At 48.2% G+C, this 21,960-nt stretch overlaps 1 protein-coding gene and 1 pseudogene across 1 annotated transcript in view; one reads left to right on the top strand and one right to left on the bottom strand.

The window, feature by feature from the left end:
* Window positions 1-4,194: 4,194 nt before the first annotated feature.
* Window positions 4,195-21,960, bottom strand: part of ESPL1 (extra spindle pole bodies like 1, separase) — a 36,278-nt gene continuing 18,512 nt past the window's right edge. The window contains exons 11-30 of the mRNA XM_049783347.1: window positions 19,753-19,887; window positions 17,005-17,124; window positions 16,425-16,596; window positions 15,391-15,519; window positions 15,104-15,260; window positions 13,473-13,582; window positions 11,993-12,981; window positions 11,178-11,544; window positions 10,893-11,048; window positions 10,395-10,608; window positions 10,111-10,301; window positions 8,480-8,607; window positions 8,097-8,219; window positions 6,829-6,984; window positions 6,552-6,722; window positions 6,327-6,431; window positions 6,114-6,229; window positions 5,911-5,994; window positions 5,596-5,760; window positions 4,195-4,396 (exon numbers count right to left, since the gene is read on the bottom strand). Coding sequence (XP_049639304.1) covers window positions 4,195-4,396; window positions 5,596-5,760; window positions 5,911-5,994; window positions 6,114-6,229; window positions 6,327-6,431; window positions 6,552-6,722; window positions 6,829-6,984; window positions 8,097-8,219; window positions 8,480-8,607; window positions 10,111-10,301; window positions 10,395-10,608; window positions 10,893-11,048; window positions 11,178-11,544; window positions 11,993-12,981; window positions 13,473-13,582; window positions 15,104-15,260; window positions 15,391-15,519; window positions 16,425-16,596; window positions 17,005-17,124; window positions 19,753-19,887 — 3,990 coding nt within the window. The remainder of the gene's footprint in view (window positions 4,397-5,595; window positions 5,761-5,910; window positions 5,995-6,113; window positions 6,230-6,326; window positions 6,432-6,551; window positions 6,723-6,828; window positions 6,985-8,096; window positions 8,220-8,479; window positions 8,608-10,110; window positions 10,302-10,394; window positions 10,609-10,892; window positions 11,049-11,177; window positions 11,545-11,992; window positions 12,982-13,472; window positions 13,583-15,103; window positions 15,261-15,390; window positions 15,520-16,424; window positions 16,597-17,004; window positions 17,125-19,752; window positions 19,888-21,960) is intronic.
* On the top strand, window positions 4,632-4,752 carry LOC126023118 (uncharacterized; annotated as a pseudogene).

Here is a 21,960-nt window from a genome sequence, read left to right as displayed (position 1 = left end):
CTATAATAGTGTCAGTATTTGTAGGGTTTTGTGGATTTAATTGTACAGGATTGCTGTTCTTTTTTTTTTTTTTTTCTTTTTGGGTCACACCCGGTGACACTCATAACTACTGGCTATGCACTCAGAAAAATCGCTCCTGACTTGGGAGAACATAATGGATGCCGGAGGAACGAACCACGATCCATCCTAGGTCAGTGCGTGCAAGGCAAATGCTCTACCCTTGCACCACAGGATTCCTTAAGGAGCTTCAAAATGTTTGTTTTCCAGTCCTGGAGATAAATACAGGGTCCCAGACATTCAAGGCAGTGCTCTGCAGGTGAACTGCACTCTTGGCTCCAAGTGTTTGCCTTTTTTATTTATTTTTAGGGAGGTGGGGCAGGTATGTGTGTGTGTGTGTTTGTGTTTGTGTTAGGGCTATACTCAACTATATTCAGGGGTTACTCCCGGCTCTGTATTCAGGGATCACTCCTAGTGATGCCTGGGGGACCTTAAGGGATGCAGGGGATTGAACCTGGGTTGGCTGAGTGCAAGGCAAGTACCCTATCCGCTGTACTAACTTTCCATTTTCCCCATGTGTGTATATATACATATAATTGTATATGTATATGTACATATATATGCATGTATGTACATATGTATGTATGTATATTTGGTTTTGGAGCCATACCAGTGCACTTAGGTTCTGAGGTTCTGTGCTCAGGAAGACTCCTGTCAGATTCTGGGGATCATATGAGAGGCCAGGTATTGAACCCAGGTTGGCTTCAAACAAGGCCTGCTGTACTATTCCCACCCTTATTTTAATTTTTTATTTTTATATTTGGGCCACGCCGGCAGTAGCACTCAAGGGTTACTCCCGGTTCTGCACTCAGAAATGGTTCCTGGCAGGCTCAGGAAGCCATATGGAATGCCGGAAATCAAACCCAGGTCTTCCCAGGTTGTCTGTGTACAAGGCATACCTACTGCTGTGCTATCGCGCCAGCCCTCACCCTTATATTTTTAAACTCCAAAATCTCACACATCACCTCTAACCCCAACATTCTAGAGCAGTGTCTGGGATGGAATGGAGCCTAGTAACTGTTGGTGTACCTAGCTAAAACCCTGAAGTTGGGTGCAAAGACCCTAAGACCCACCCATATCTGGGAGGGGTCTTGGGAACCGGATAATAGGTGTAACTACCTGCAAGACCTCCCATTACTGGGAGGGGTCTGGAAAAAGTTAGATAAGCCTGGAACGAAGGGGATTCGGCCCTTTTTGTTTTTTGGCTGGCTTTTGGATCTTTGGGCCGCATGGAGCCCAAAGGGAAGATGGCTAACAGGAGATAAGACGCAGGGCTAGCAAAATGTTGCTGTGCTTGAAAGGTTATGAGATAGACCACACACACGTGGTGGCTAGGGCATGAATAAAAATGATTCTTCCTGAAGCCTGCATGTGAGTGAGTAATTTCGCCTTTCACCTGGGCCTGGGACCCGGCCGGCTGGATGGGGTTGCAGAGCCATGTGGCCTGGGGTGGCAGAAAGGAATCCATCGCCATCCATCGCCATCCAGCCCCATCGTTAATTACTTCATTCTACAGTAACCAGCAGATGTGGTCAGGAGGAATCATGAAAACGGGGCTTTAGTTGGATGAAGTGGAAAAGTATGGAGGTGAAGAGAAGACTACGAAACCAGTGCAACATAGAATTTTTTTAATTAATTAAAAAAAATTTTTTTTTGGTTTTTGGATCACACCTGGCGATGCGCAGGGGTTACTTCTGACTTTGCACTCAGAAATCACCCCTGGTAGGTTCAGGGGACCATATGGGATGCCGGGATTTGTACCACAGTTGGTCCTGGGTTGGCTGCATACAAGGCAAATGCCCTACTGCTGTGCTATCTCTCTGGCCCCGACAACACAGATTTATTCATCAGTGTAGCTGGACCAGGCACCAGACATGAGGGATAAGTGAAGCTAAATTGTATGCTTTCTAGTGAGGAAGAGAAAATCCATAGATGAGAGGCAGAACTGCTTCTGAAACTGCAGGTGTATTAGCTGAACCAGACTCTAGCAGCCACTTGATGGTGGCGGGAGGACCACTACTGAGGCAGGACCATCAGTATCACATTTACGTTAGCTGAGGCAGGAAAATAGCACTAAACTGAAGGTATACAGTGAGGATACTCTCAATAGGCCTGTTTACCCCACTCTTGTTAGGGCTTTCTGGCCACTCGAAGTAGAAACAATCCCTTTCTCCTTTACCTTTTTTCACTAAGACTCAGCTTTATACTATGAAATTGAAATTTTTTTGGAGGGGCCACACTCATTTGATGCTCAGAGGTTACTCCTGGCTAAGCGCTCAGAAATTGCTCCTGGCTTGGGGGGACCATATGGGACGCCGGGGGATAGAACCGCTGTCCGTCCTATGCTAGCGCTTGCAAGGCTTACCTCTAGCGCCACCTTCCCGGCCCCATGAAATTGCCTTTTTTATTGTTATAATTTTGGGGTCACACCCAGCAGTGCTCCAAGATCAGCTTTTTAAAATTCTTAGTTTTAGGGCCATACCTGATGGTATGCAGGATATCATAAAAGACCAGGGATCGGGGCCGGAGAGATAGCATTGAGGTAAGGCATTTGCCTTTCCTGCAGAAGGTCGGTGGTTCGAATCCCGGCATTCCATATGGTCCCCTGAGCCTGCCAGGAGTGGTATCTGAGCGTAGAACCAGGAGTAACCCCTGAGCACTGCCGGGTGTCACCCAAAAAAAAAAAAAAGAGACCAGGGATCAAACCCAGGCCTCCTGCATGTAGTGTAGAGTATGTGCTCAGCCCATTGAGCTCTGTCTTTATAGTTCTGGGTTTGCCTTTCATCCCAGTGCTCTCAGAGTTTCTGTGTATAAGGGCCAGAGTAATAGTATAGCAGGGTTCCATCCTTGGCATTCCATGTCTCCCAAGTTCACCAAGAATGATTCTTGAGTGCAAAGCCAGGAATCACTGAGCACCATTGGGTATGGTTCAAAAACAAACAACAAAAATTCATGTGTATAGAAAGTGGCACACATCAAAAAGAACATGATGCTAGAGCAGGCAGGACACAGCATGTAGGTGTTTGCCTTGCATGCGACCAACCCAGGTTCGATCCCTGGCATCCCATATAGCCCTCCAAGCCTGCCAAGAGTACCCCTGAGCACTGCCAGGTATGGCCCAAAACAAACAAAAAACTGAAAATTGAGCTCCCATGTGACCCAGCATATATTCCCAGATCCCTGGGAATATACCCCAGAGGCACAAAAACAATGCAAAAAAGGCATCTGCACTAACATGTTCAATGCAACAGTATTCATAATAGCCAGAATATGGAAACAACCCTATTGTACCTAACAAGAGATGAGTGAATAAAAAAATTATGGCACATTTACACAATGGAATACTATGCAGCTGTTGAGAGAGAGAGAGAGAGAGAAAGAGAAAAAGAGAAAAGAGAGGGGAGAGAGAGAAAGAGAGAGAGAGAGATCTGCTATAGAGGCAGTCAGGAAATAGGACAGTGGTCGTAAGAAAATTTGCACTGGTGAAGGATGGGTGTATGACTGAAATTCAATCATGAACAACTTTGTTAGTGTATCATATATTAATTCTTAGGGTCACACCTGGCAGCACTCAGGGGTTATTCCTGGCTCTACACTAAGAAATCATTCCTGGCAGGCGCGGGGGACCATATGGGATACCGGGATTCGAACCACTGTCCTTCTGCATGTAAGGCAAACGTCCAAATCCATGCTCTCTGGCCCCTCAATTTAAACATTTTCTTTTTTAAATTCTGTGTATATCACAGAGTGGGATGGGAGCAATAGTTTTATCTTTAAAGTTCTCAGATGGGGCCGGAGAGATAGCATGATGAACTACATAAAAATAGGGTAAAAAGGACTTGATAGTACAGTGGGTAAAGTGCTTGCTTTGTACTGGCCAACCTGGGTTCAATCCACAGCATCCCTGAGCCCACCAGAAGTGATTTTGAGCACAAAGCTACCAGATATGAGCCAATAACCAAATTAAACAACAAAATAGGGTTAAAGTAATGTAATTTTATTATATTAAATCAAAGGAAATATTTAATATAAAATACACTTCATATAAATGACTTAAAGATATATATCCAAAGGGATATAAAACTTGGAGGTAGAACAGTCACTTGGCCTCTTTTGCTGGTAGAACAGTCCCAAGGCTCACCTCAGGGAAACAGGTAAGCCGTAGGCAACAGGCGAGGCCCCAATAAGATACTTGAGTCGAGGGGCCTGCCTGGCCTGGTTAACATAGTGGAGAAGGGAGGCTCCGGAACCAGCTCTGAGCCAGCCTTGCAGCAGGGCCTCTGCGTAGCGGTCGATGTCCCGGTCAGTCACATCCCAGAGGTTACCAACAAACATCGGACTGGTAAAAGGAAAACTGCCAAGTTAGGGCTCTAAAAAAGAACATCTTAGAAAGCATGGTACTGGGGCAGTAATTGAATAGTTTGTTGCCCAGAGCTCTCAAGAGGAGGCTAGAAGAGGAAGGTAGGTTAAAGTCCCAGGCATTCATACCAAGGAACTTGAGTGGGGTTGATGGGGTACAAAAGAGGGTGAAATTAGGTTTCCCACTCTGGGAAAGTCAAGACTCACCATCCATCACCCTCCCATTCCCATACCCATAGGATTTAAACACTGGTCATGATGGTAGTAAAAGGAGGAATAGTAACACTGAAGGGCTCCTTGTCTGCCATGTATTACATGGACTTGTTTCAAACATGGCTGAATTTTCTTTTTCTTTCTTTCTTTCTTTCTTCTTTTTTTTTTTTTTTTTTTTTTTTTTTTTTTTTTTTTTTTTTTTGTTTCTGGGTCACACCCGGCAGCACTCAGGGGCTATTCCTGGCTCTACGCTCAGAAATCGACCCTGGCAGGCAGACTTGGGGAACCACCTGGGATGCTGGGATTCGAACCACCGTCCTTCTCTATGCAAGGCAACACTTTACCTCCCTGCTATCTCTCCAGCCCACATGGCTAAATTTTCAAATGTAATGCTTTGCCTGGGAGAATAGCTTAAGCTTAAAGAAAGGATGTAAAGCTCTGGATAATTGGTATAGCATGTTTCCAAGGTATTTATGCATTAATTTCTTGCCTCTTCGATCTGTTTTTCAAGTTCTTACATCAATAAGCTCCCACTTTTTAATGATCTCGGATTTATGCTATTAGATGTGAAAATGAAGAGACAAGCTGAAAAACAACAGGATCTATCTGGAACCAGCAGTTCATTAGGCTACAACCCCCACTGTCATCGGGATAAGGGGTTACAAGCAGAATGAGTACCTGCACTTTTGGGGAACTGCTCTCATGCTGATACCTGACCTTAAAAAGCAATCAAAGAGGGGCCGGAGAGATAGCACAGCAGTAAGGCGTTTGCCTTAGGCGCAGAAGGACTGCGGTTCAAATCCCGACATCCCATATGGTTCCCCCGAGCCTGCCAGGAGCAATTTCTGAGCATAAAGCTAGGAGTAACCCCTGAGCACTGCCAGGTGTGAACCGCCCCCTCCAAAAAAAAGCAAGAAAAAAAAAACAAAACCCAACAACACACACACAAAACCAAACCAGACTCACCAACCAGCCATGATGTACTTGAGCACGATGCCAACCCCTTCCAGATCTCCATGCACAGCCAGGGCTGCGCTGCTGCAGCCGAACAGGAGGGCCACAGCCCGGCAGTTCAGCTGCAAGACAGCCTGCCCATCCAGGAAGCGCGCACCAGCCCCATGACCTGCATAACTAAGCAGAAGGTTTGGTGGGCTTGAGCTAGCAGTGCTAACTAGGCCTCTGTATGTTTCCATAAGAACCCCAAGTCAGTCCGGGGCTCTAAACCCTCAAACATGCCTGTCCTGGGCACACCCCAACACCGCTACCCTCTCACGCACTCACATGTACAAGTCATGCTCTGTCAGCGCCGCCTGCACCTGCTCTGGGTTTGGCATCTCTCCAACCACGCCGTTCCAGCCAGTCTCACTGGACAGGGAAGAGAGGTAGAGGCTTGAGGAACACTGAAGAGAAGATGGCTCCAGACCCGAGCTCCTTTTAGGGTGTTCCTACCCTTCCCAACCCTTTTCTCATTCATGTCCCCTGACCTGCTGAAAAGGTCTCGAAATTTCTCCTCTGTCCGGAACAGGTTTCTGTGAGGGTTCAGGACATAGAAGGTGCTGCGTGGATCCACTCCTTGGCTCAGCACAGATGAGGCCCCAGACTGAGGAAGGGACACTTGACTCAGAACCCTGCCCTCGACTAAGGGTGAGGCTTCCCAGGTTCCCACTTTTCTTTCTTCAGGTCTTCCCAAGCCCTACCTCCTTGAGGATGGAGTAGCTGAGCAGGAAGCGGAAGGAGGGCAGCCGAGTGACTGACATTGTCTGGAGGCTGGGCATGCTTTCCCAGGGCAGTTTCTGGAGGTCCTGGGTGAAGAGCACTCAAGGTCACTGTCCCCAGCTGAACATACACTGAGTCACATGGTGTTGAGGGGAGCTGGTGCCCGCTGCCCTCTGGACACCGTCCCTGCAGTCCCTTGGGCTTACCTTGTCTAGCACCAAGACGAGGTACTTATTGCTTAGTTTCTTCTGACCTTGTACACGTCCTAAAACCTCATTCATGAGCTCCTGGGCACATTCGGGCCGGGTTGGGCACAGCCCATGGGCGAGGGTCTGGACGTCCAGCGGGGTGAGGGTACTGGCATTACTGAGCAGGATCTGCGGGCACAGTGATCAGCAAGTGCCTGGCTCCCAGTTCGTCCCCCTGGCAGGCAGGCAGGAGAGAAACTGGCCATGCCCCTGGCCTCCCTCACCCTCAACTCACTTTCAGCAGAGTGAAATCCGGGTATCTCCAGCCACATTCCTGCAGCAACTCTAAGAGGCGGGTGGCCTCTCGGGCAAGGCTGGGGTCCTCACTAGCTGGCAGCAGCAGCCCCCTCCAGCACCCCAATACCTGCTTGTCCAGAGAAGTAATGAGGGCCTGAATGGGAAAAAACAAGACTGCAGTCAGACCATGCTTCCCTTCTCCACAGGTGCTGCCACACTATAGAAAAATGGCAGGTTCTCCAGTGTAAATTTGTCCTGCCGATCCTTTCACCAGTCATAAGGCAAGAAGCTGAAAACAGAGGCTGGAGAGACAGCACAGCAGTAGGGCGTTTGCCTTGCATGCAGCTAATTCAAGACAGACGGTGGTTTGAATCCCTGGCAGCCCATATAGTCCCCGTGCCTGCCAGGAGTGATTTCTGAGTGCAGAGCCAGGAGTAACCCCTGAGCATTCTGGGTGTGACCCAAAAACAAAAAAACAAACAAACAAAAAAAGCTGAAAACATTTTCATTTGCTGAGACTCTGGAAGAATATAGATAATCCCTTATTAATTTTTGGACAAATAGGAATAAGTAGGCTCTGGCAACTAATGTCAAGAAGCTGATACTTGGACTTCGCTCCAAGTTTTTTTTTTCTTTTTCTTAAGTATCTGGCTCTTGGGCCATAATAATAATAATTCAAGGGCTCACAATCAAACCCAGGGCTCTAACAAATAAAACATGGGCTCTAGTCAAGCTAATTACCTAATGTGCTTCCTTGCACACAGGAGAACCTGGGATTGATCCCTGGCACTGCATGTTCTGAGCATCAACAGGAGTGATCCCCCCCCCACACAAGAACAGAGATGGGAGTAGACTCGAGCACTGCCAGATGTGGCTCAGATCCCACCCCACAACTACCCAACAGATACGAAACCAAAACGATAAAGTCTTTTCCAAGTGAAGATATAGACTTTTCGGGCTCGGAGAGATAGCGCTGCGGTGTTTGCCTTGCAATCAGCCGATCCAGGACCTAAGGTGGTTGGTTCGAATCCCGGTGTCCCATATGGTCCCCCGTGCCTGCCAGGAGCTATTTCTAAGCAGACAGCCAGGAGTAACTCCCTGAGCACCGCCGAGTGTGGCCCAAAAACCAAAAACCAAAAACAAAAAAAAAAAAAGATATAGACTTTTCTGTATCTCTGGAAAGGACTTAAGGTAGCACTGACTAGGCCCTCAGAGAAATACAGGCAAGGCACCCTCTTGTGGTTCTCAAGTAGACTTGACACACACCTGCATCCTGCGATCCAGTTCTAGCCGTCTCGTCCACCATTCCTTCTTGTCAGTACAATTGCTGTTTGCCTTCTGTTCCTTCTGGATGCTGTCAAACTCCTTCAGGGCTGAACTTAGAGAAAACTTGGAGAGGTTGAGGGTGATATTTCTGTGTATGTGCAGACCCTCTCTTGCCACCCCCACCCCAGGTACCGAAGGAGAGCAATATGACCAGGAATCTGACCCAGGGCAAGAGAGAGCTCAACAAACTCAGCTCAATCCCAAACACCACATGCTCCCCGAGCACTGCAAGGAATGACCTCTGAGTGGAACTGGAAGTAGATCAAGCCAAACCCCCCAAAATGGAACCCCCCTACTGTGCTCACTGGAGCCCTGATGTCTACCTTGTTCTGAGCCGTGGGTATCTGCACAGTGACTGGGGGAGTGTCTTTTTCCAGCCGGGTCAGCAAAAGAGTGTCACCCGTAATTCCAGGCTGAAGGGTGGCCAGGACCAACACACATACAATCACCCCTGGCACAAGATATAGAAAAATCATCCCAGCTCTTCAAAGGACATCATGTCTCCTGCAATCATACTCTAGTCCTCACCACCTGTACTCCCAGAAGCCTTCCCTATACATTGCTTTCTCCTGCCCCAAAGGACATTCTGACTTTAGTGTTCCTCATAGAAATGAACTAAAGACCTGCACAGGACGAGGCATTGATATTCACCTAACGATGATGTATTTCGTAGTGTAGAAAGAGCCCACATATCCAAACTTAACACTCAAGAAAACTACTGAGGTGGGTGGAAATTGGGGACACTGGTGAAGGGGAAGGTCATAATGGTGGTGGGATTAGTGTTTGAATATTTAATACTTGAAAAGACTGTATTATGGGCCCGGAGAGATAGCACAGCGGAGTTTGCCTTGCAAGCAGCCGATCCAGGACCAAAGGTGGTTGGTTCGAATCCCGGTGTCCCATATGGTCCCCCGTGCCTGCCAGGAGCTATTTCTGAGCAGACAGCCAGGAGTAACCTCTGAGCAATGCCGGGTGTGGCCCAAAAACCAAAAACCAAAAAAAAAAAAAAAAAAAAAGAAAAGAAAAGAAAAGACTGTATTATGAACAACTTGGTAAATCACTGAGTTAAAATAAAAAATGTAGGGCCCGGAGAGATAGCACAGCTGCGTTCGCCTTGCAAGCAGCCGATCCAGGACCAAAGGTGGTTGGTTCGAATCCCGGTGTCCCATATGGTCCCCCTTGCCTGCCAGGAGCTATTTCTGAGCAGACAGCCAGGAGTAACCCCTGAGCACCACCAGGTGTGACCCAAAAAAAAAAAAATGTATAAAGTGGGGGCCAGAGGGATAGCATGGAGGTAAAGCATTTGCCTTGCATGCAGAAGGTTGGTGGTTCTCATCCCGGCATCCCATATGGTCCCCCGAGCCTGCCAGGAGTAACAGTGCTGCCGGGTATGACCCAAAAACCAAAAACCAAAATCCAAAAAAAAAAAAAAAAATTTACAAAGTGGGCTAGAGAGATGGCACAGTGGGTAGGGTGTTTGCCTTGCACACGGCTGGCCCAGGTTCTATTCCTGGCATCCCATATAGTCCCCAGAGCCTGACAGAAGTGATTTCTGAGCGTAGAGCCAGGAATAGCCCGAGTGCTGCAAGGTATGGCCCCAAAACAAAACAAAAATAAAATAAATTGAAAAGTCACGAGGGATGGGGGAACCCAGAGCAACAGTACAGCAGGTAAGGTTTTTTTATGCAGCTAACCTAGGTTCCATCCGCAGCACTCCATATGTACACTGAACCCCGCCAGGAGTGATCCTTGAGTGCAGAGGTAAGACTAAGCCTTGAGCACTGATAGAGAAGGATGGAAGAATGGAAAGATGGAAGGGAGGAAGGGGAAGGTGGCGGAGGGCCAGAAATCTGGTTCAATCTGGTTCAAAAATTGACACATACTAAGGCCCCAGACTTCAGCTTAGGGTGAAGATACACAAAAGGACAAGAGCCAACCACAGCCTCCAGTGTACCATCAGGGAGCAGAGCCAGGCGTTTCCGGAAACTTTCCTTCTCAGGCTCAGGGAAATGGCCAGACTCTGAGGTCCTGAAGGAAAAAAGGTGCTGGAGGCGGGTGAGAGGAACATTGCCCGGCTTTTCCTCAAGACTCAGGCCCTGCAGCAGGTTTATAACTTCGGATAATCCTTGGTGCTTCAGAGTTTTGCTGAAAGTAACACAAGCTTCATGTGAGTCCTTTGATCCCAGAGGCTGGCTTCCCCCCTTCAAACACACCCCTCCACCGGCACTCCTCACTCACCTGTGCTGCCGGTGGAGGTGGGTAAATAGTTGGTGGCGGCAGGTGATGGACACAGACTCGGTGACCAGGCAGGCAGTGGCATAGGGATCCCGGTGACCCAGGCACAAGGACAGGGAGCGACAGAGGTGAGCATAAAGGCCACTGGGAGGGCAGTGTCTGACTGCCTGGAAGGCAACACTGAGGGAGTCATAGATGGAGTCCAGGGAAGAGACACCTAGAGGGCCAAGAGAGACACTTGATCTGATGATTCCCCAAAGTCATCTCTCGCTGGGAAATAGAGGCTCCCGCTCATGAAGGTGGGTGAGCCGAGAGGCACTTATGACCACAATGACACACTAGTAGCTCTCAGGTACTAGCCTGCTATATCCTCTCCAGACACCACTCTCCTGGGAGTCACACACAGACTCACAGGCTACTGATCTAGGAGGATCCAAATCCAGAACCCTGGACTAGAAAGAAAATGCGTCCAGACAAGACCTCAGTGGTCAGCATATTTACCAGTTGCCACAGGGGCTGAGGGGAGTCGGAAGCGCAGATTTTTGTCTTTGTCCTTGTCTGGGCACAGTATTGGCAGCTCCTCTTGGCTGGAATCCTGTCCCAGTAACCCCTGGTTCCTGACAGCCACACCAGGTCTTGCATCTGGGCCCTTTGTACCTGAGGAGAAAAAAGAGGTTCATCCCTTTTTTCTGGGCTCAGTTCGAGTCAGAAAGAACTTTGTCAGATTTTTGTCCCAATTATTTCTTGGGTTCTGGACACCAGGTGGCCCCATCTTTGCTGTCATACCTGAGGCAGAGTCTTCTACATCAGAGCCCCTAAAGATCTCAAAGCTCACTTCCAACTGATTGGCAGTCAGTATCTCCTCAGAAATAGTCCTCATGACTTCATGGCTCTTCTCCTCACAAAGTCCCGATGCTGCCTTCTTGGTCCTCCGGCTTCTGCCACTGGAGCTGGGGTGTTCCTGGGCAGTCCCTGGGGCAGCTATGACATCTGTTTTCAAGCTGGGACTCTTCCGGCCTCGGCCTCGACCTCGGCCCTGGCCCCTGCCCCTGCCCCTGCCCCGAGAAGCAATGCTTCGTTTCTTTAGCCCCTCTGCGAGCTGTGTGTCTCCTGAGAGGAGGTCCTCCAAGTCACTGTCATCACTGAAGTCCACCTGGATGGGTGGGAAAAAAGAGGGGGTTCAAAGGCTTTCAGTGACTGAAAAGACAGAACAGGAGCTAAAGCACCAAACTGCATGGGCCAGAGCACAGCAGGGTACATGCACTCACGTGGAGAGACTGTATGTGTGTATGGAACCCAGAAACCCAGGGCTTCGCACACAGGCTAATGATACTGGGCTATGTCCTGGGTCCTGGGCAGTAACTTGTGGTGTGGAATGAGGGAGCAAAGATGAGGAAGAAGGATGAAAGGGAATAGTGTCAGCAGGAAACAAGGCCCACTTGACCTTGGGCTTGATATAGAAGATGGGGGAATCCTGCAGAGAACAGGAGAAACTCTTGAGACCCTGGAAAGCAATTCCATGGAGACTCCCATTCTGTAGAGTTCTTCTCTAAGCCCACCTCTGGCCCACCGCAGCACCACCGGGTCCCAATTCCACTCACCAGAAGGCGCGTTTGGGTCTTCTGTCGGATCCGGGGTGCCTTGGGAACTTCTTGCTTGAACTTGGTGGGTGAGACGTCCTCAAATACAGTGAAAGGGACCCGAGGGCCATTCTGGTTGACCCAGCTTGAGAACTTTGGGGTACTGGGTATTCCTCCAGTTTTTAGAAATTTCAGAAAGACAGTACCGGAGGGCTGAGAAGTGGAGGATGCAAGTTGGCGCCCTTGTCCAGAATGTTTTTGGCTCCGAGATTTAGATTCTGAGCCTGGTGGGCTCTTTACTGACGGAGGCTGCCAACCCCAAGAGCTTGCAAAAAGTTGGGCTGTGCAGCAGCTGTGGCCGACCAGCTTCGTGAGAGCCTGAATCAGGAGTAGGGCAGCTCGACAGGGCTCCAGGTGGGGTTTCCAGGCTGCCACAAACTTCAGTCCAGACTCCAGGACCTTCTCATGACTCTTGTCTGAGGGTTGGTTCAGCCCCTCCAGTGCCAGCTGTGTGTATGCCTCAGCCAAAATCTCGTTGAAGAGGCATGGGGCAGAGGAGGAGGAAGGGGCTCTGGGCTGCAGGGAAGCTCGAAGAGACTGGGTTAGACGCTCAGTGGCTGCAGGGCAACCCTTCAGCACAAACTGTAGCAACTCTAGCCCTTGAGCTTTCTGGCCCAGGGTTATTCTCATTTTTGCGGTGACCAAGGCCCAGCGCAGACAGACAGCAGAGAGAATGGGACTGGCACAAAGACAGCAGTCACAAGTGGTTGTATGGGTCAGGAAGTGGGGGCTAGGCAGGGGCTTCTTTTTCAGAATCGGAGAGGAGTGAGTGGAAGGTGCTTCAGGGCCAGGCTCCTTGGCCACTGTGGCCACCAGCTCCAGATCAGGACCTTTGAGGAACAGGTCCTCTTCTGGAGGTGCTGGAGGATGGGGGTTGCAAGCCTCCAGTTTCCCCTTCTTCAGGTTGACATTTTTCACAGTGTCGGGCTGCTGGGTCACTCCACCAAATTCTAGGGAGGGAGCAGAACAAAAATAAGAAAACTGGGGGGGAATTGCCAAACACTTCCTGAGCCACTCCTGGACCAACTCCCGAGTACCTGTTATTTTTACTTTACAACTAAATAGTTATAGAACATACTAAATATTAGTGTGACTTCCCACTTTTTTTTTGTTTGTTTTTGTTTTTGTGCCACACCCGGCGGTGCTCAGGGGTTACTCCTGGCTATCTGCTCAAAAATAGCTCCTGGCAGGCACGGGGGACCATATAGGATGCCGGGATTCGAACCAATCACCTTAGGTTCTGGGTCAGCTGCTTGCAAGGCAAACGCCACTGTGCTATCTCTCTGGCCCCGACTTCCCACTTTTTAATAACATCCACTATCTTTTCATTCCATCCAACAATTGACCCACATAGTCCCCATGCCTGCAGTTCAGAGGGCTCAGGACAATATGCTGGTACCACGCAAGTTTTAATCCGTAGATGTGAGGTGTGGATGCTTACCTGTGCAAGACTCAAGCAAGAACAGAACCTGCTGCAGGTCTGATTGGCAGAGATCAGTGTCATGGCGGGCCAACTCCAGCTCCCCATTCAGCACCAGGAACAGGGCACACCTTGTTGGGGGGAGAGGAGAGCCATTAGATGAATCTTTTTGTCTTCCTACTCATTCTCTCTTCTCACCCGTTCCCCCCCATCCACCCAAACAAAGAAAAATAGCTCAAAGACTTCTATTATTAATTTTTATCTTTCTTGTTTGTGTTTGGGACCACACTAAAACATGGGCCCAGAGCCACTGTAGTCTTCCCCTGCCCTCTAGAGCTTTTCTTCCTGGGGCCTTTGCTTTGCATGCAGAAGCCCTGGGTTCAATCCCTAGCACTACATGGTGTTTTAAGCATGACTCTGAGCAGGTTGGGTACTTGCCTGGCATGCAGCCAACCAGAGTTCAACCCCTGATATCCCATATGGTCCCCCAAGTACTTCCAGGTGTGATACCTGAGGAGTAAGCTCTGAGCACCTTCAGGTGTGGCCCCCAAACAGAAAATAAATACATTTTAAAAATTAAAAAAAAAAAAAAAAAAAAAAAAGGGCAATAGTATAGTGGATAGGGTGTTGCCTTGCATACAATCAACCCAGGTTCAATTCCTGGCATCCTGAATGATTCACTAAGCAATGCCAGGAATGATTTCTTTTATATATATTTATTTATTTTTGGTTTTTGGGTCACACCCTGCAGTACTCATGGGTTAACTCTTGGCTCTGCACTCAGAAATCGCTCTTGGCAGGCTTAGGGGACCATATGGGATGCCAGAAATAGAACCCAGGTCCATCCCGGGTCGACCGCATGTGAGGCAAATGCCCTGTCACTGCTGTGCTATCTCTCCAGCCCCTTCAGGAATAATTTTTTTTTTTTTTTTGGGGGGGTTTTTTTTGGGCCACACCCGTGTGATGCTCAGGGGTTACTCCTGGCTATGCGCTCAGAAATCGCCCCTGGCTTGGGGGGAACCATATGGGACGCCGGGGGATCGAACCGCGGTCCTGATCCTTGGCTAGCGCTTACAAGGCAGACACCTTACCTCTAGCGCCACCTTCCCGGCCCTTTTTTTTTTTTTTTTTTTTTTTTTTTTGGTTTTTGGGACACACCCGGCGGTGCTCAGGGGTGACTCCTGGCTGTCTGCTCAGAAATAGGACCTGGCAGGCACGGGGGACCACATGGGACACCGGGATTCGAACCAACCACCTTTGGTCCTGGATTGGCTGCTTGCAAGGCAAACGCCACAGTGCTATCTCTCCGGGCCCCTTCAGGAATAATTTCTAAGTGCTGAACCACAAGTGATCCCTGAGCATTGCTGGGTGTGATCCAAAAACTTAAAAAAAAAAAAAAAAAAAAAAGGCAAGCAAATCTAAAGATATACTCTACAGAAGTCCTTTCTCCTTGTTCTTCCTACCTTCTTTCCTTTTTGCAGTGCTGGGGTTCGAACCCACAGCCTCACATACGAGAGCTATGTGCTCTAGCATTGACCTACATCCATGGTCCAAATACAAGATGTCAATCTATGGAACAGTTTGGGAACCCACAGTGAAGGGTAGGGGGACTTGAGCTCTGAGACTAGCAGTCTCTGGAGCCCTGTACTCACTGCCTTGGTATCTGCAGTTTCACACTAAGTTTCAGGGCCTGCAAACAAAAGGCCTTGGCTTCAGTCACGCTGCCTAGGCGGCCCAGGTGGGACACTAGCTTCTCCGAGCAGCTCAGCACCTCTGTAAGAACCTGCCATTTTTGTACTATATTTTCACCTGGAGAGGAAAGAGACGAGACCACCATTAATTTGGGCACAGCCTTGATTATCCAAAGACAAAGTTGCCAGTCCCCCATCAGAACTGTTCATACCCACAGGGACTTCTCCAATTTTCTGCTCACACTCACCATAATCCAAAAAAGGTGTCTCTCCTGCTGCCTTTTGAGCTGAGAGCACATCGCAGCCAAGGAGGAGGAGGAGAATGCTTCGGAGGAGCTTATGGGAAACACTGAGTGCTATCTCCGGGCTCTGCCAGCCTATGTAAGTGTACAGGGATAAGAAGAGAGGGTGAGAAGTCATAATAACACAGAGAGCAGAGCCAGGAGTAACCCCTGAGCACTGCCAGGTGTGGTCCCAAAACAAAACAAACTCACAAAAAAGGAAGAAATGGGCTGGAGAGATAGCATAACAGGTAGAGCACAGTCCTTACATATGGCTGACTCAGGTTTAATTCCCGGTACCCCAAATGGTCCCTGAGGGGCTTGAGCAATAGCACAGTGGTAGGGTGCTTGCCTTACACACGGCCGGCCAGGGATGGACCTATGTTCAACCCCAATCATCCCATATGGTACCTCGAGCCTGATAGAAGAGATTTCTGAGTGCAGAGCCAAGAATGTCACCAAGAGTAACCCCTGAGTGCCAACTAGTGTGGCCCAAAAACAAAACAAACAAAAAACCCCTGGAGCACTGCCAGGGTGGCCTACGAACCCTCAACACTGCAGGGCCCAAATAGCACCATATTCTCAAGCCCTTGTATTGGACCACAGGTCTGGTTAGTAACTAGAAGCAGCCTCCTAAATTGTCTGAGCACTCACTGCTTGGGAGGTTTCCCTTCCCATCCCCAAGCCCCCCCCAAAAAATGCTATGAACAGAACTTCAGCTGCTAGGATGGGCAATGCAAAGCATACAGCCAGTCTTCTGCATTTAAGGCAGATAGAACGAAGCAATCACAGAACTCTTCCCCAGCACAGTCACAAATTCCTCCCTTGACAAGATACAGGCAATCTGTTCAGGTCAGTGGAAGAACTAAAATCCATTTGACACTCCACAACTCCTCTATGTCACTTCTAGGTGGACCTGTCCACATGCTTGAGGGCTAAGGAAAGTTGATAGTGGATAAAGCACACACTAGTACAAGAGATCATTGCTCCTCCTTCCTCACCTTGTGTGAAGAGCTGCTCACCCAGGGTGCCAGAGAGGCTATCTGGTGGGAGGCTAAGGTACAATGCCATCAGCTGCAGTGCGTGGACACGCAACAAGTACCAGGCCTTGGATGCCTTCTGAAGGGCAGGATTCTGAAGCACTGACAGCAAGAGTGAGGCACCCTCCGCCACCTGGGAGAGTAGAAGAGGGGTGTAGGGTGTAAAGTCACATCAGCACCGAGAGCATGGACCTGTTGTAAGATGACAGAAGAAGAGGAGTGAGAGTTGAAAAGGGTACGAGAGCAGCCAAGTCTCAGTTGGCTGCTGAGAGAACTCTAGTTGAGGGATCCAAGTATCTTCTCAATTTCTAGCCACTGGACAATCTTTCCCCCTGGCTTCGAGAAAAGCTGAAAAGAGAAAGGATGAACCTCTTCTACAGAAGCAATTGGGAGCAATTTACTTACTGTAGAGGGCAAAGCTAGGAAATAGCATTGCTTTTCAGGAATATTCTCCCTGCCTCTAGAGAAATCTCAGAAGCTAATGTCCAGAAGCATCTTAAAATCCTTCCAAAACCAAGGAGACTGAAAAGGTGAGTAATACCTTCTGGTGAAGGTAGTAGAGTTCACTTTGAAGTAGGTCCCGGGTCAGGGAAAGGAGCAGGTATGTGTCAGTATTGTGATCCATAAGCTTCAGGCTTGATTCGGACTCTTCTAGGTATAACTACAGGAGCAATCAAGGGTACATCAGCATACCAGAGAGAAGCAGGCAAATTAAATAGATAAATCTTCAAGTCAAATAGGAGCAGATCTTTCTCAAGCATAACACTCAAAAAATCCCATTGCTTCAAACTATATAATAGTATAGTGGATAGGGTGCTTGCCTGTGTGCAGCAAACTAAGCTTGCTCCCCAGAGCCCCGTATTATTTTTCCAAACATCACCAGGAGTAATTACTGAATGCATAACCTAGTAATCCCTGAGCAATATCGGGTATGGTCCAAAAAACAAAATGGGCCGGAGCAATAGCACAGCAGTAGGGTGATTGCCTTGCACGCATTCAATTCAGGATGGATGCTATTTCGAATCCCGCCATCCCATATGGTTTCCTGTGCCTGCCAGGAGCGATTTCTGAGTGCAGAGCCAGAAGTAAACCCTGAGCACTGCCAGTGTGTCCCCCCCAACTCCCCCCAAAACAAACCAAAACTAAAAGAAAAACAAAATAAAGGAGCTGGGAAGAAAATAAATGAATTAAAGAATCCTAAACTTGGGCCCAGAGAGATAGCACAGCAGCATTTGCCTTGCAAGCAGCCGATTCAGGACCAAAGGTGGTTGGTTCGAATCCCGGTGTCCCATATGGTCCCCTGTGCCTACCAGGAGCTATTTTTGAGCAGACAGCCAGGAGTAACCCCTGAGCACCGCCGGGTGTGACCCAAAAACCAAAAAAAAAAAAAAAAAAAAGAATCCTAAACTCTTAAAAAAAATTAAATAATCTATCAAGGAATCAAATTGTTCATTTAGGGCATTCTGATTATCCACCAGCCTAGAAACACAAAACAGTAAGGACGAGCCAGACCTATCTAAAAGCCGCAATGCAGTGGGGGTACAGACATACCTAGAGGTCTTTTTTTTTTTTGGCTTTGGGGCCACACCCAATGGCACTCAGGGATTACTCCTGGCTCTACACTGAGAAATCACTCCTGGCAGACTCGGGGAATCATATGGGATGCTGGGGATTAAACCCAGGTCTGTCCCAGGTCAGCCACATGCAAGGCAAATGCCCTACTGCTATGCTATTGCTCCAGTCCCATACCTAGAGATTTGGGGGAGCAGGGGGGAGACTTTAAAGCAGACACATAAAATGCACTATGGAGAAAGACAGAATTGAGTTGCATTTTGAAAAGAAACCTTTCCTGAACAAACAACAGGATTGAGTGCGCAGGGTGAGAGGACAGAGAATGCACAAGCTAAGCATTTTTGAAAATGACTCGTTTTTGGGGTCGGCAAGGTGGCGCTAAAGATAAGGTGTCTGCCTTGCAAGTGCTAGCCAAGGAAGGACCACAGTTCAATCCCCCAAGCATAGCCAGGAGTAACCCCTGAGCATCAAATGGGTGTGGCCAAAAAAAAACAAAAACAAAAAAGAAAATGACTCGTTTTAGTCAGGACTAACAGTCAAACAGAGAGGTGACACAAGGAATGGGAATATAAAGTAATAAACGGGTAAGGCCTGGTATAAAGTACATGGGAGAAGGCAGCAAGCAGAAGCATGAACTGGAAAAAAAGATGTTCCAAAGTGAAGGATCTGGAATGGGAATGGGGAAGCCACTGAATCTGTTTTAGTTTGGGGGCACCTCAGTCCATTAAGCTCTCTCTTTCTCTTTCTCTTTCTCTCTCTGGCACTCAACTTTAAAGAAAGAAAAGATCAGATCAAATCTATATCTTAAAAGAATGTGTTAGGTTCCAAGAGATAATTCAAAGGTCATGGTTTCCATCTCCAGCACCACGTAGTCCCTTGAGCACCATTAGGAATAACCTCGAAGCTCTGAGCTTGGAGAAGCCCTGGGCACCACTGGCTATAACTCCTAAACCAAAATCAAGGGCATGGAGGTAGGGCATTAGCCTTGCATGCAGAAGGACGGTGGTTCGAATCCCAGCATCCCATAAGGTCTCCCAAGCCTGCCAGGAGCAAATTCTGAGAGTAGAGCAAAGACAAGAGTAACCCCTGAGCGCTGCTGAGTGTGGCCCAAAAAACCAAAACAAAGCCAAAACAAAACAAAATCCCCCAAAAAACCAAAATCAAGCAAAGGGATGGAGTATGTGCTTTGCATGCAGGAGTTCAGAGTTTGAGCCCTACCATACATGGCCCCACAAGCAACCAAGCAATTGGCCACCCCCACCAAAGTAATAATAAGATTAAATTTACTTTTTAGAGTAAAACTAAAAAGATCCTATCAGCAGCAATTTTAAAAGGTGAGAAATAGATGGGGCCGGGAAGGTGGCGCTAGAGATAAGGTGTCTGCCTTGTAAGTGCTACCAAGGAATGGACCGTGGTTCGATATCCCGGCGTTCCATATGGTCCCCCAAGCCAGGGGCAATTTCTGAGCACATAGCCAGGAGTAACCCCTGAGCGTCAAACGGGTGTGGCCCAAAAACCAAAAAAAAAAAAAAAAAAAAAAAAAGGCGAGAAATAGAAATACTGGCAGAAAAAGACACCTCTGTTCCACTCATACTAAAAGACATTCTGCTGAATAGGCACAAAAGTGGCCTGTCAGTTCCCCACCTCTCAGAGAAAAATTGGGTCACTAAAGCCAGATCTCCCCTACAGCCCTTAGGCTAGAAGACTGGGCACTCACCTGTGCAGAGCCAGGACAGCCCAGAGTCAGGAAGAGCCGGGTGATGTGGAAGCAGGAGCTAGCTGCCTTGGCGTGATCCTCCAGTCTTTGGGCAACCATCTGAACAAGCTGGAAGACCTCCACAGCCTGCAGGGGCTGGGTGGGTCAGGAACAATAGGGTTACCCAGGTCCGTGCAAGCCTCTATTTCTAACTTCTTTCTTCTAACTTTCTTTCTAATTTCTATCCTTCCTAGACCTTGGTCTGCTCTCAGGACTGGAGGTACATGACGACCCAGACAGAGCAACTGGCAGCCAAGCTCAACCAAGCTCAGGGGGCCTCAAAATAATCTTCCCCTTTCTGTTCTCAAGCCCAGGTGCCAATCACCATCAATGAGCAGGATTTACCAAGAGCTTACTCTGTGCCAGGCACTGTGCCAAGAGATTTACATGCATCAACTCATTTAATCTTTTCCTTGTTTTTATTTTGAGGCCACACCTGGCAGTGTTCAAGGATTACTCCTGGCTCTGCACTCAGGAATCATTCCTGGCCATGCTTGAAGATCAAATCCAGGAATGGTAAACACCCTACCTGCTGTACTATGCCTCAACCCATTCAATCTTCATGGCAACTCTAATCCCAATTTCATGGATGAGGACACTGAAATTCATATGAGCTAATTTCTTTGTTCAACTGACAGGTATGCAGTAGAGCCAGGACTCAAACTCCTTGGGTTGAGGCAGCTTCCCAGGCTCCTCAAACGTTTATGGGCAGTAATCCTTCCCAAAGGTTTCTAGTGTAAAATCCGTAGAAGTTAGAGGGAGTCTCTGAAACCTTAACATTGTCAGCAAACAAAACAATACTGGTAAGGTTGTTATACATTGTATGACAACTCAATCAAGAACAATTTTATCTGTGAAATAAACAAACTATGGTCTGAACAACCTTATAACCATGGTGTTTAAATTAAAAAAAATAAGGCCACAAAGACAGTTTCTTACCCATTGGAGTATCAATTTAGTCCCCATTTAGATATTTTTTTGAGTCTATAGGTACCATATCATTTAATAATTATTATAATTAGGGCCAACACTTGAATGTTCTCTATAGACATCCTTCTTCATATCATCTCATACAACTGAAGCAGTGGCAATATAGTATTGCCCTCAGTTTAAAAATAAGGAAACTCGGGCCCGGAGAGATAGCACAGCGGCGTTTGCCTTGCAAGAAGCTGATCCAGAACCAAAGGTGGTTGGTTCGAATCCCGGTGTCCCATATGGTCCCCCGTGCCTGCCAGGAGCTATTTCTGAGCAGACAGCCAGGAGTAACCCCTGAGCATCGCCGGGTGTGGCCCAAAAACCAAAAAAAAAAAAAAAAAAAAATAAGGAAACTCAGGGCCGAAGAGATAGCATGGGGGGTAAGGTGTTTGCCTTGCATGCAGAAGTAAGGTGGTTCGAATCCCGGTGTCCCATATGGTCCCCCGTGCCTGCCAGGAGCTATTTCTGAGCAGACAGCCAGGAGTAACCCCTGAGCATCGCCGGGTGTGGCCCAAAAACCAAAAAAAAAAAAAAAAATAAGGAAACTCAGGGCCGAAGAGATAGCATGGGGGGTAAGGTGTTTGCCTTGCATGCAGAAGTAAGGTGGTTCGAATCCCGGCATCCCATATGGTCCCCCTAGCCTGCCAGGAGCAATTTCTGAGCATAGAGCCAGGAGTACTCCCTGAGCACTGCCAGGTGTGACCCTGTAGAATCAAATAATTAAAGATGGAGCTGGATGGTGAAGGATGGAGGCCTTTGTCCTTAGGCCCCAGACACGTGGCTTCATCCCCCATCAACCAGCGGGTCTGGGGTTCAGGAAAGCGACGGGTATTGAACTCACTCACAGGCAGGCATCAGGAAGCATCAACTTTATTCATGCCCTATTCACCACATGTGTGTGGCCTATCTCATAACCTTTCAAGCACAGCCATTCTTCGCTAGCCCTGCATCTTAACTCCTTTCAGCCATCTTCCTTTGACCTCCATGCTGGTCAAAGACCAAAAAAAATTTTTTCTATACTTTTTCCGGTGATGTGCTTATGCAAACAGCCACTCTTTTACAATTGCTTAGTTGTTCTTTTTACAATTATAAAAATATTACTTCTGGGGGCCGGAGAGATAGCATGGAGGTAAGGCGTTTGCCTTTCATGCAGGAGGTCATCGGTTCGAATCCCGGTGCCCCATATGGTCCCCT

The sequence above is a fragment of the Suncus etruscus genome, chromosome 11, assembly GCF_024139225.1.
Source record: "Suncus etruscus isolate mSunEtr1 chromosome 11, mSunEtr1.pri.cur, whole genome shotgun sequence".
Taxonomy (NCBI): Eukaryota; Metazoa; Chordata; class Mammalia; order Eulipotyphla; family Soricidae; genus Suncus; species Suncus etruscus.
The sequence above is the reverse complement of the archived record's forward strand: the minus strand, read 5'-3'. Positions and strand labels throughout refer to the sequence as shown.